Consider the following 13,046-nt stretch of genomic DNA (forward strand, 5'->3'; position numbering starts at 1 on the left):
TTTGAATTGTGCTAGAAAATGTTATCTTCTTCCCCATTTTATCCATAAATATCTGTGAATTTGTCTAGTTTATATAGTTTGTATCGCTAATTTTGTAACTTAATCCAGAGCATCCCAACATCAGCTTTGGGGCCTGCTCCTAGTTTGGGGCGACTTTTCTTTCTTCTTCCTTTTCTGTGTTCTTCCTACATCAACCAGAGGGGGGCTGCCCCCAACCTAGTGCCTGTTTAGGCTGTGGATGCCTTGCCTTGCACAGTCATAAATAAGATGTTTAGCTTTTAGTAAAGCATGTGCTGCTTGAATAGCTTTTCTGTGGCCCCTCCCAGAGAAAATATGGCAAGACAGGGGTGGTGCAGTTACTTTTAGCCTGCTTGCGCTCCGTGTGTGCCCTTTTGTTAACTTCTCAAGAAAGCAAATGTTTGTTTCAGAGCTCACACTTCAGAATTGATTTTGGAACAAAGTGCTTGATAATTCCATTTATTGTTTATTTTTGTAGATGTAGCGGTGATAAAATTAGGTCGTGATCTGTCTGATACGTTACATATCTATGTGATAAATTGCATTATATAAAGCTCTTTTTACTGTCTTGCCTTCTTCCTGTCATACGTTTTTTTGTCATGACTACTAACTTAATCCTAAATTATACTCTTGTAAGAGCTCTTTCTCCCCCATTGCCTCCATTCGAAGCAATGCCTTTCCCTTCCAGCCTTTGAAATTCTTATCCCACTTTACAGTCTTCTAAGACTCCAAAGGGTCTTTTGCATTGGATCGATGTTAGGTTTGTGCTCTGATATTTAAGCATACAAAACCACATTTTACATGACTAAAATAAGCATTTAAAACAGCCTGGAAAATTTTGGGGTAACCAAAGTGTCCAGCAGTTTTCTTTTTGGATGAACTTTGACTGAGTATTATTGACTAAAATTGATCTTTATTTATTATCGTTCATATTTAGAATCAGTATATTCTATAGCAAGCAAGAAAATTTTATTGTGTGTGTGGTAAATGGATTTTTAAAATATCTGTGTATCTGTCTATCTTGCCTGTCTATAATTTGTTGATAAAAGTAAAACTTTCAAAGGACCGTGATGCACAAATGTACAAATAAGCTGGTATCTGGGGATTCGCAAAGGTACTCAGACATTCTGGTTGCTTAGAAGTATAGGTAGACTAATGAGAAGTGCACAGCTGAGTTGTAGTCAAGTAACAGCGTGCCAATATTTTTATATACAGTGAAAAAACTTGCCTGAATCTGTCTTTTGCCTTTTTTTCCCCTTGTTTGAACTGAAGCAGAGTTTTGTCCGATTTAGAGCTACTTCTGAATATGTTGTAATTGGACGTAATCTTTTTAGAGTTCTTCCTTTAAGAAAAACGACTGGGTTCTCTGCTCACAATGGGTGTATTGGTGTCGAAGCTCAGCAATGTGTCAGAGTAATTCTCTAAAGCTCTACACAGATCAAAAAGATTATTGAAGAATGCACAGACACTTTTTTGTGCTAAGTCTGAAATAGAAGGGGCTAAATCCCCAGTGGGTAGAAGTTACGTAATTTGGTGATGCTATGCTGATTTATGCCTCTTGAGAGTTTGCCTGCAGCAGAAGCTGGAGGTGATGAGAAGAGATTGGATGAGAGAAAGACCATCCAGGAAAAATTCATCAAATTTGTCAATCTTGAAAGGACCATCATAACATATGGTAAGGCATATCATTTACCTCAGGCTCAGAGGAAAATGATTTCTGCTAGGAGAATATTAATTTATTTCTTACAGGATCAGCTGACAGGGTAGGCTTTCTCCTGGCTGGTCTTCCCCTTCTGTTTTCTCTAAAAGGAAGGATGGAAGCTTGGAAATGTCTTATCTGTAGCAGACAAGCAAGTTGGCATTTTGCCATCATTTTCTGCTAGCAGAGAGGATAATGGTAATTATATGTCAAAATTTAACATTTCTCTTCTTTGAAAGAGAACTTTTTAATGCAAAATATTTAGAAAAGTCAGATCTATTCTGAGGCAGATAAGAAGCTAGGATTAGTGAACTGACAATTTTTTCTGAAGAAAAAGGAGTTTTTCTTCATCTGCAGGGACAAGGGAGAGATGAAAAGGATCAAAAGAAAGGTATGAGGTGTGCAATGTAACTAGGGTGCAACTTCAGTATTGTGTAATATTTGGCAGATACCCAGAGCAGGGTCGCCTGTCCTGCTGTTCCGTCTGTGGAAAGACTAGCAGCACTTGCTTTGTTAACGGGTTTCAGCATTTTTGATTAAATTGTTATTTTTTTCATTTATCAGGAAAATAAATTTCTGTTGTGCTGTACAACATAGAGTCCAAATTCCATCAGCACCTTTTTGAGGAAGGGAAAGCATTTTCCTATAATCAATTCTAGCGTCCCCAATGGTTGCAAGTTAAGCCCTTAGTCAGCCATGTCCTTAGTCAGTTAAAACAAGGAGAAGAGTTTTTCCCAGGCCATGGCACAAGTTATAGTACTGTTGAGATGCTTAAAAAGGTGGAAAGCTTCGCTTTCTTTAAAGTCAGAAAAGGAAGGCATGGTCATTTATATATAACCTATTCACCTTCTAGATGCACATTTAAAATGTATCATTTCAATCTGATTTTACAAATAATTTTCTAGAATACATGATTTGCATAAATACAATTTTGCTAAGAAAATAAATGTATGATTGCAAACTTAGAGGAGATTTTGAACTATTTATTTTCTGAGTTTTTCAAAGAACAGATGCAAGCAACCATCTCTTAGGTACTGTAAGTATGGGATTGCTCCTCAGCAGTCTGAGAGAAAGGAGATGTCTGCCTTCTACATTATCTTCTTGGAAATGGGATGTTAGACATTTTAAAGTTGTTTTTGAAGCTAAAATACTGGATAGAAATCTTCCTTTCTTTTCATTTTTTTTAAAACTGTTTACCATACGTTTATTCTAATTTGTCGGCAACATGTAGTGCAGTGATCTGGATTATCAGGGACCGGCCTGAGATACGAACTTGAGTTTTAGTGCTAAGATACAGCAACACTGACAGTGGGGTACTTGGAAAGGCAGGTTTTGATACAGCTATAGTAACTGTTAGGCAGAACTGGAACCAAGCAGTTAACTTACAATTTTGACTATACAGCCATGGTTCAGGTCTGCCTCTTCTCATTTCCTATTTTGTTTTATAAATGCTTTGAGTTTCCTTTGACCATGGTCATGGTTATCCACAGATGAACTGATTAGACTTACGTAATGCCTGTGGAAATAATCACAAAAGGAGTCTTTGAACAGTATCTCATTTGAGAGAACACAGTAGGTATGTCCATAAAATATAACAAGATTTTACTGAGTTAATAAACTTCAACTTGTTTTCTGAATGGTTTTGCTTTTTGCCTAGAGAAGGATATTTACAATTCGTAACAACAAAACCCCAATAATTTTGTGGGAGAATGAAATAAGAGATATATATGTAGACTACATAAAGGTAATAGAAACAGTTCTGTCATTAGGATTAAAGGGGAATGGGATATCATTAATTACTTTTGAGCTTATTCCACTCAAGTACAAAGGTATTTTTTAATCTGTGTTGATCTGAGCGATCAGCTGAAGCTCAAGAACTAATGAATTATTTTGGTTAAGGGAAACTGCTGAGCTATTTATATTGTTAATACCATTCTACGTATTGAGACAAAAACTTGATGTCTTCAGTGCAGGAGAAACCAACTGTTATTGAGTCTTTTTTTTTTTGTTTACTTTTTTTTTTTTTTTGATTCAGGGTTCTAAACTTATTTCCAATCAGTGTTGAGCCCCAGGGCAATCTCCTGATTTTCCTTACGTCCTGTTCTTTGTACCAGTTCTGCTATACCTTATGTTTCTGCACTTTTCTTGACTTGTCTGCATTTCTGTGATCATCTCTTGTAGAAATATAGGAGTGAAAGGTACACTCTTGGTCGTTGGGTTTGATTTCTTGCAGTCTTGCAGACTTTCAACCTCTGATAGTGGAAAAACCACCCAAATATTAATGACAACTTTGTATGGATTCGTGCTTTTTCCAGAATAGTTCTTTTACTTGTATATTTTTTCGTTTTCCTTGGCACTTCTATCTTGACACCTACACAGATCTCTCCCTTAGTCTTTTGCTTGTTAAGCTGAACAAGGCAAATGTTTTCAGTTTCTTCTCAAAATTTCCCTGACCATTGTGGAAGCCCTTATCTCTTGCAGTTTGAATTCCTTTTTTTTAGGCATAGATGATCAGAATCAAGAACAATAAAATTTTAATAGAGCTTCGTGTTATTGCATTAATGTTGATGTCTATGTACTAGAAATATCTTCCTTGATAATTCTAAAATTTCTTTTTGATTTCCATAAGGACATCGTGTTGGTAGCTCATAATTACTCTGTGATCAGCTTTGACCCCACAGTTTCATCCACTGTAATTTTCGACTGCTGAGCTCTCGATTCTTTAGCAGAAGCTTAATGATCTATAAGTTCACATCTTTGCATTATTAAATTTTACCCCGATTTTATTCTTGTAGTTCTAAAGGTAATCCATGTCTTCCTGGTGATGTTCCATTCCTCGTATATTAGCAGTGCTTTCCATTATCAGAAATTTTTGAACAAACCCAGACTGTGATTTTTGGTATCATTTATATTATTTATGAATAAAAACATACAGTCATTATTAAAAACATATAGTAAAATTGATCCCTCAAAATGCTGCTGAGGAATATGCGTTCGTATTATTCTTCCAGCTCTTCTGGTACAGCACTACATCATCTCACTGTACTTTTACAATCTGCAATACCTTTCACTGATCTCAAATGTTCTCTATCATTATCAGTAGTACTAGCAAACATGACATTAAATTACAGATCTTCTGTTATTTGCTCACTCACTGCTTAGGTCAGGTCTTTTTGACGGGACGGTGATTTGTGGTGGAGTCAAAGTGACCGTTATTTCATTTTGCATAATCCACAGCAACTCTGAATTTGCTTTTTTCTTTTTTTATTCTTTCTTGAAAAATGAAATAAAAGCAAACTACTTTTGTGAGTAATGCTTTCATATGGTATAAAGTGATACCTATTGATATTCTAAAGGGAAAGGGAATGGATTACCAGATTTTTGCTTTAACTTGTCTCAGGATAAATATCTATATTTTATAAAACAGTATTGTCTTTATACACTCTCTCTGTTTTAACATTGCTAATGAAATATTAAAATTTTCACTTTTGCAAAATAGTAATTATATTGCCATGAGAAAAATATGGAATAACTTCTAGGAAAATATTCCACTAGCCTGGGTAATATGCATGAAGAGATAACTCTGTATTTGTGAGTGCATTTATAATTTGTACTGAGATCTTAAGATAACTTAGGAAAATAGTCTTCTGTCTTGTCTTTTGCTAGCTCTTGAAATCTTCAAATGCCCGGCTCGGGGAGAGATTATGTACTCTTTCTGAGCAGAAACTCTAAGGTGATGTTTCTGACAGCTGTGGTTATAGTTCCTAGCTTTGTGGTTTTCACTCTTTGAGTGGAGATCGTCATGTAGTACAGGATTTGCACAGGGAGAGCCTACATAATATTTATGAAAGGTGGCTTGGCAACATACGGTTTTTATTTGGTTACTTCTTATCATCTTGCTGGCCTTAGTATCCTAGCTAGTGGCTTGTGGGGACTTCGATGTGGTTGCCAGCAACTTACAGATGTAAGGTTGTGCTCCCTTACATGGTTGTAAGTAGCTACTGATCAGAATATAGTATTGCAGAACTGAGTGTTTGCATAGGAGTAAATAACTTAATATTTAGTGTTGGTGTGGGGTTTTTTTTTAAATTACCTTTGTAAATAAAAATATAACCTTGGAAGATATTTCCATTTCATACTGATGCAGGGAAAGCTGTTTTTCCCTTATTTTACTGCTGAACCACTCGTCTATTTTTTGAAGGGCCTTTTATCTCCTTGTGTGTATGTATTTATGTCCTATGCACATAGATTTAGTAATATTTTCTAGGTTGAATGCGAATTCAGGAGTTGTTCTGGAAAAACTTCAAAAGTGGCAGCATTCAAGAACAATCAGAATGTTCAAAGTGGTACCCTGACTGCCTCTATCAGCAGCAGTAAAAAGACAGTGTCAGATTGTTGGGCCTTAGGAGTAACTGTCTTGGAGAATATAAAAGGCAGCACCGAGTCTGGCCTGATCTGGTTCCCTACTGCACTTTAAAGCTTCCTAGAGCTTCACTGGCTGGCCTCTGCTGGGCTACTGGGCACATCACCAGGGAGCCTGTATGAATGTGTAGCTAGCTGAGGTCCCTTTCCCTGTAGATGTAGTGTCCTTATGTTGAGGCAGTTGCACACTGTATAAAGTAAATCAATTAAAAATTGATAGCAGACAGTTTCTCTCTCTAAAGGGAAATATGTGGCATTCGTGGATGAGACCAGTTTGCTTTTATCAGTGCCATAATGTGAATGACTATAAGCCAGATTTGATTAGGTTACTCAAAAGAGCAATTACTGCAACTGTATAATAATAATGTTAAACTAAGAGAATAGGATCTGGGTGAATTAATTTAGAACAGTTTACTTCTAACTTCAGCTTCCTCTTCTATTTCAAAGTAAAGAAGGCTATCCAAATTCATTTGAGTAACATGCAGGCTGTAGTTAAATTAGGGAAGAATTTTTCCTCCAAGTTTTATTTGTCTGTAGAATTTGACTGGTAGGAATGTATTTCAGTGTGTGTGGAGGGGATGTTCCTTTGTGTTTAAGGATAGGGACTGAGTGCCTCAATAGGACTTTCTCACTATGTGAACACGAGTAATTTTTCTGTGGGTCTAGAATTCAGAGGAATTACTAAATGATAACTTTTTCCAGTTTGGTGGCACTGTTTCATCTTAGTTCTGTGAAGTGATTTTTTCTTTGTTTGTTTGTTTGCATAAGTTTGTTCCCATAATGATAGCAACAATAAATATGAATAATGATTCATAATGATCAGTTTCACTTGCATCAAGTATGTGTTTGGATAAAAAGTCCGGTTATTACTTTTAGTCTTAATAATTTAAAAATTACCAAGGAGGATACTGTACATTTGTTAGCTTGATAAGGTCTCTCATATCAGAAAAAACCCATGCATGATTGTTTTGTTTGATACGAAAACACATTTTTACTGTCATAATACTGGCACATTTTCAAGGCATGCTGTTTTCTGGCTGCTAGTGGGGACTAACGGAAACAATGCAGTGATCATGAAATTTATTGAAAATAAATACTAAAAATACGTAGGCAAGCAATTTTAATAGGGACTAAGATTCATAAGGCTGCATAAAATAGCTGTTTCAGTACCACAGAGGTACTGAAATGCCTTGCTGCCTGTGAATTGTTTATAATTTCTTTCTGGTAATTTTCCTTTGGATCAGATTGTGATGCTTCTTCTGAATGGTGATAGTGCTTGTTGAGGAGTGGTCATGCAAGCAAAATTTGATAACCTCGATATGTCACTTCATCTGCTGTTTTTCTTTTGTTAATGCAAAGCTGGTTGCATAATATGTAATTTCTCCTTTAGCTGACCACAGATGGAAACAAAATCTATAATGGCAGCGCTAGGTTTTATAAAAAACGCAAGTGAGGAGTTGAAGGATGTGGCTTGTTCTGTTTGGATGATGCAGGATTGCTTTAAGCAGTAAGCTTAGTGTTTTCAGATGGCATTAGCAGCATCAGTGATATAGCTGTGTCAGCCTCCTTGACTACTGGATGTCTGTAATCTCACGGAGAAAACTATATTTAAGATCTGGTATCTTGAGCGTAATGACTCCAGCACTTACTGATGGACAGAATGGCTGTTAATGCTTTCTTCACTAGCCCAGAAGATTTTGAAAGATAGATGGGTCTGTGATGTACTTTTGTAAGACAGGAAATGCAATTTTTGGGGGTCTCTGGAAATAGAAAGGTCATGCAGCTTGGAACCGGTGAGACATTACAGTCTCTAAGTCATCAGGTACGACCTCACAGTTTATACTAATATTTCTAACACAAGGGTTTGTTTTACAGTTTTAGGTCATGTACAATCTCTTTGTCTCTGTAATTGCTTCATGTTGGATTTGCTACAGGATTTATAGGGTAGACTGTTTACATAAGCAGAGCAACGTGTATCTTGGAAATCTAATGTGTTGTTAATTGCTATTTGAACAATGTAAAGTTATTCCATATGTATTTTTAACCTGTTTTTATTGTGAATAGGATTTCTTTTAACTAATTCATGGTAAAAGGTTATACCTTTGCTGTAAAGTAAAATGACAGGATTGCATTTTTGTTTTGCTTTATCTTTACATGGCACACAAAGCTATTGTGAACATGTGTGTGTGTTGTATGAAATGCAGTATAAGGCAACTGTTTACCTACAGTGGCAGGTTATTTAAAACAACGTATCACATTGTGTAACAGGACTGAGCTATTCTGCAGGCACAGATCTTGCTTCATTTTGCAGTAGTAGATTTTTTTTTTTTTTTTTTTCATTTCAAATCAGTTTTAAAAATAGCTCACTGAACATAACGGTGAAAGTTTGGCAAGATAACCCTCCCCTTTTTAATTATTACACTCAGTGACACATACTAATGGATTGTAAAAGAGAAGATTAATAACTTAAATATTTAGCATTCATTTTAGTGAATCAAATTCGTATTGCTGAAGCATGTCTCATCCTTTTTGTTTTTAACTGTTGCCAACTTTATTGCAAGGGTGATACTTTTGTATCTGCTAATGTACTGTGGTGATGGATAGGAAAGTTGGAATACATAAAACTAGTATATGGGTATTTTACATAGGAAGATAGTGGCCTAATTTCATGTATAGAGCACAAAATGGAATTGGAGATACTGTTGTCACTTTAGGGGTTATAAATGCTAGATAATAGCCATTGTTTCCCTTGAATACATCATAGAGCAATTATATTTGAAATTGTAGGAGAATTTTATTTTAAAAAATCATATTCAGCTCCATCTTAAATTCTAGATGTATTTGCAGAACATTTCCATGGCAACATGTTTGACCATGTGTTGTAAAAGCTCAGCTGAAGCCTGAAAGTAGTGTGCAATTTTTCTGTTGCTTGCTTTACCCTTATGGTACAACAAATTTCACATGTAACTGGACTGGAGATTGGCAGCAGTGAGCAGTATTTCCTGACCCCAAAGCACAAGCTTAAGTGATCAAGATTTAAAAATATTTTAGTTTTTCCACCTAGAAATGTAAACTTGTAAAACATGGAATTGATTTTGCATTTAGAATTATATTCCAGTTTCACCCCCATTTAATAATATTTTGTTGGAAATGTATGTGTGTGGGAGACCACAGAAGACCAAACTTAAGAAAATACAGCAAATTGCTTCAGTAAAAATGACTGTCTTTTCATTTTTAATTAAAAACATATTTGTAAAAAATGTATTACTTTTACTGGCCATAATTTATAGTTTCCCAGTCTACTTATCCAGCTTACATTCTTATTAATAATGGGGAAAGACTGCCCTGCTCTTAAGCTTGATTAGGTTTGGAATGATTTAACTATAGCTTTCACTTGCTACAAGATCTTTTTAATCTGTTAGAATTTATTTTCAGTATTTTAATGTATTAGTCACAATGAGTACATTCTGTTTCTTGGCATTGGAATGAAATTCCTGAAAGTATTGGTTTCATGGTATTTTGATGCTTTGCAGGGTATTTGTGGACTTTTTAATAGGACTAACCCTCCCCCCAGCTTCTTTGTTTTCCTTATTCAAGTATAATTTAAAATCTTGACTTACCTGTATTTTGAGGCTGTTCCTGAAATCTCCTTTGCTCATTTAAAATAATTAGATCTCCATGGAATATTGTGTAACTGGAAGCTATAGCAGTATGTCATGTGCTTATCCTGGAGACTGTTTCATTGTTTATATTAATTCTGCAAACTGCCTTCTGTGGATGTTTTTGAAATATATCATTGATAATAATCTCCAAATAGTGCAACAGACATCCATTGTGGCCTATTTAGGATAGAAGCTGTATCTACAGAGGAAAATAAATAGGTGAAGAATGCTTGCTTGGGGAAGTGTGTGTTTAGGTCATTCTATTTGGAAACAACGATATTACTGGCTATTGCAAGTGAGTTTCAATGTGTGTTTTCACTCATAGTCCTATTATAGGTCTTTCTTCATTTGGAGGGACTAGAGAATAATACCCCAAAGGAATGTATTAAGGAAGCGAAGTGAGGTTCTTTTGTAAGAGAAGGAGTTGCAGCAAGGTAGAGATATACGCATAAGAGCAGGGAATTGGACTGAAGTGATGAGAAAACGTAAAACTACTAATGGTTTTGCTTGTTTAACCCACCTACCCCCCACACCGTCCCAAAAAAACAGGTTTAAAATATACTTGTTGATATTTTGACATATTGCACAAATTTTGAGTCATTGGATCCAGTGGCAGCATTGGTATCAACTTACCAAGAAGGTTGTTTTTATGCGTTTAAAACTATGCCATCCCTCTTCAAACCAAGTTGATTGCATCTGTCAATATCTGAAGAATACAGTGTAAAGAAGGATCTTTCTAACCAAAAAATTCTTTCCCCTTGGCTGTGCATAATGAATACACATCTGTGAGTATGTATTTCCCTATCTTTAAACTTTCCTATTTACAGAACTTGATGATAAAGATCTTCTAAAGAAACAAAGCTCTGTATGGGTGTTTTGGGAACAGTGCTAACTAGCAAGTTGGGCAAGAAGCATGATATTTGTGTAATTTACCAATTCTATACATGAATGCTCACACTCACGCGTATATTCAGTTGTGTAGTGCTTTCACTTATTACTGATTGCCATTCTGATTCTACGCTACTGACTCTTTTCATACGTTACAGTGCCAGTTTTTAAGGAAATGGCAACACTAGGATAAGTAGATCATGGCCAAACATTCACAAATGGCAGAACAACACTGGAAGAAAAAGTACTTTGAGTGAGTGAAAGGAATACAAGTCCTGTTGTCCTACATTAGCCTCCCTCTCAAGAAGTGATACTATTCTCTGGTCAAATTCTCCTCATTTAGTACTTTAATTCATATACCAAGTCATTGGGCCTAATGACCTGAATTAGAGACGGCTTAGTATAAGCATGTCAGAAAGGTCTAAAATATGAAGTAACGTAGCATAAATATGTGATAGCTAACTGCAGGGTAACAAAATATATAGCTAAATGACTAGCGTTCCAAGAATGCTCTATTCCATTTAGTGTTCCAAGAATATCACCACATGATCATTCTGCATAAAGACTATTTGAAGGAGTTTTGCTGGGATGCAATATGAAAATGTGAATAAATCACAACAATAATGCCACAGTAATCTGTTAAAGAAATTTAAATAGAGTAATAATTAGTCCCAACCAGTTCCTTTGAAGGTGGGACCACCTAAGAGGGAGTAGTAGGAGTGGTGACCATATTAATGCAGTAAAGGAGAATGGCTGTGCATTACTTGGAATGGCATTTTGGAGAGAAGCAGCAATCCCAACTATGGTTCATTCTCTCTCTCTCCTCCTCTCGCTCTCGTAATGAGCCTCATAAATAATATGACTCGTTCATATTGTTTCATGTTTCTTTGCAAGACCGTATTTATTTTGCCTCACTTAACTTTTCAATAAAAGTTACTAATAAAAAAACATTAACGTGAGTGCTGTTACGCTACTGTGATCAGGGTCTTTGGCCTCATGATAATTTCTTTCAGTAGGAGCTAAGTATAAGTAGAAGCTGATGCATAATTCTGGTGAATTCCAACAGATTACTTAAAAGTAAAACTAATATAAACTACAGAGTAAGCTATATAATGCTTTCCATTGTGCCACACTGATTTCAGTATGACCCTAAAAGGGAGAGCATCACTTTCCTGAATAATTTAAAAAATGTATATACCACTAAGAGATTACGTGATGTGACTGATGATAAAATGGGGAAATACGGCTATTCCCATTTTTTTAAGGGGATCAAGTTTATTCTTATGTTTAAGTGGTATTTCTCATATTTTAATTTGTGCCCATTTCCTCTTGCCCTGTCACTGGGCACCACTGAGAAGAGTCTGGCTAAGCCTTTGCTGCTTCCCCCCCCCATCAGGTATTTTTGTGCTCTGATAAGACTCCTCTGAGTCTTCTCTTCTCCAGGCTGAATCAGTCCTAGTGCTCTCAGCCGCTCCTTCTGTGACCTTTGTTGCCCTTTACTGGGCTTACTACAGTGTGTTCACGTCTTTCTTGTAAGAAGGGAGCCCAGAACTGTACAGGGCACTCTGGTTACGTCTCAGCAGGGCTGAGTAGAGGGGCAGAATCACATTATCTGGTAAGGAAATTTGGATTGTCTGTTAACTAGTCAATCAAATATGGGAAACTTCGGACAGAAATCCTTGAAAAATGGGGGCCAAATGTACTGAAAATTATAAACACTAATGTTTGTTAGTAATTTTAGGGAGAAAAAAGCTTTGAAAATAGCTTTCCTTAATTCATAGCAGTTGTTTTAGTGATGAAACCTCCTGTTGTTTTGGAATATCTTAAATGGAATCTAGGTCCCCCAATGCCAATTGGTAATAAGCAGAGAATAACTCTTAAAGGGAAAGGTTAAGCTTTAATATTTTGAGCTAAGCAAATTTTAAAGTAACTGAATAGAAAGATAGCGTCTAGTATGATATCACTAATTAAAAAAAAAAAAAAGGGTAAACTATGGGGAACATGAACTTCAGGATGCACAGAGCTCTTAAATGTTCTCAACTGATGCAGCAACCATCAACTGATACAAAATACTCGGCTTGGTGCATTGAACGAAAATGTGAAACAATCATTGAGTGACGTGAGGGACTGTTGAGGTGGTGTAAAAATTTCCTTATTTTTATAATAGCTCCCCCCTTTTCCCCCAGGCTGCTTAAATAAAACACAAATGTATATAGGAGCCTTCAGTGGTTCAAGATTCATCCGTTTTTTGCCTGATAACATAATGAGTTCACTTGTTTAAATTATCTCTATTAAAGATTTTATGCAGGCACACAGAGTCATTAAAATAAGTGCATGAAATCGTACCCATATGGTTA

At 36.0% G+C, this 13,046-nt stretch overlaps 1 protein-coding gene across 2 annotated transcripts in view; it reads left to right on the forward strand.

Annotated features, from left to right (window-relative positions):
* The first annotated feature begins 7,880 nt into the window (after positions 1-7,880).
* Positions 7,881-13,046, forward strand: part of SLC4A10 (solute carrier family 4 member 10) — a 121,115-nt gene continuing 115,949 nt past the window's right edge. For both annotated transcript variants that reach the window (XM_086466115.1, XM_009958455.2), the window contains exon 1: positions 7,881-7,961. In XM_086466115.1, the coding sequence (XP_086322241.1) occupies positions 7,881-7,961 (81 nt within the window). The remainder of the gene's footprint in view (positions 7,962-13,046) is intronic.

This window comes from Leptosomus discolor, chromosome 5 (assembly GCF_034619465.1).
Source record: "Leptosomus discolor isolate bLepDis1 chromosome 5, bLepDis1.hap2, whole genome shotgun sequence".
In the NCBI taxonomy this organism is placed as follows: domain Eukaryota; kingdom Metazoa; phylum Chordata; class Aves; order Leptosomiformes; family Leptosomidae; genus Leptosomus; species Leptosomus discolor.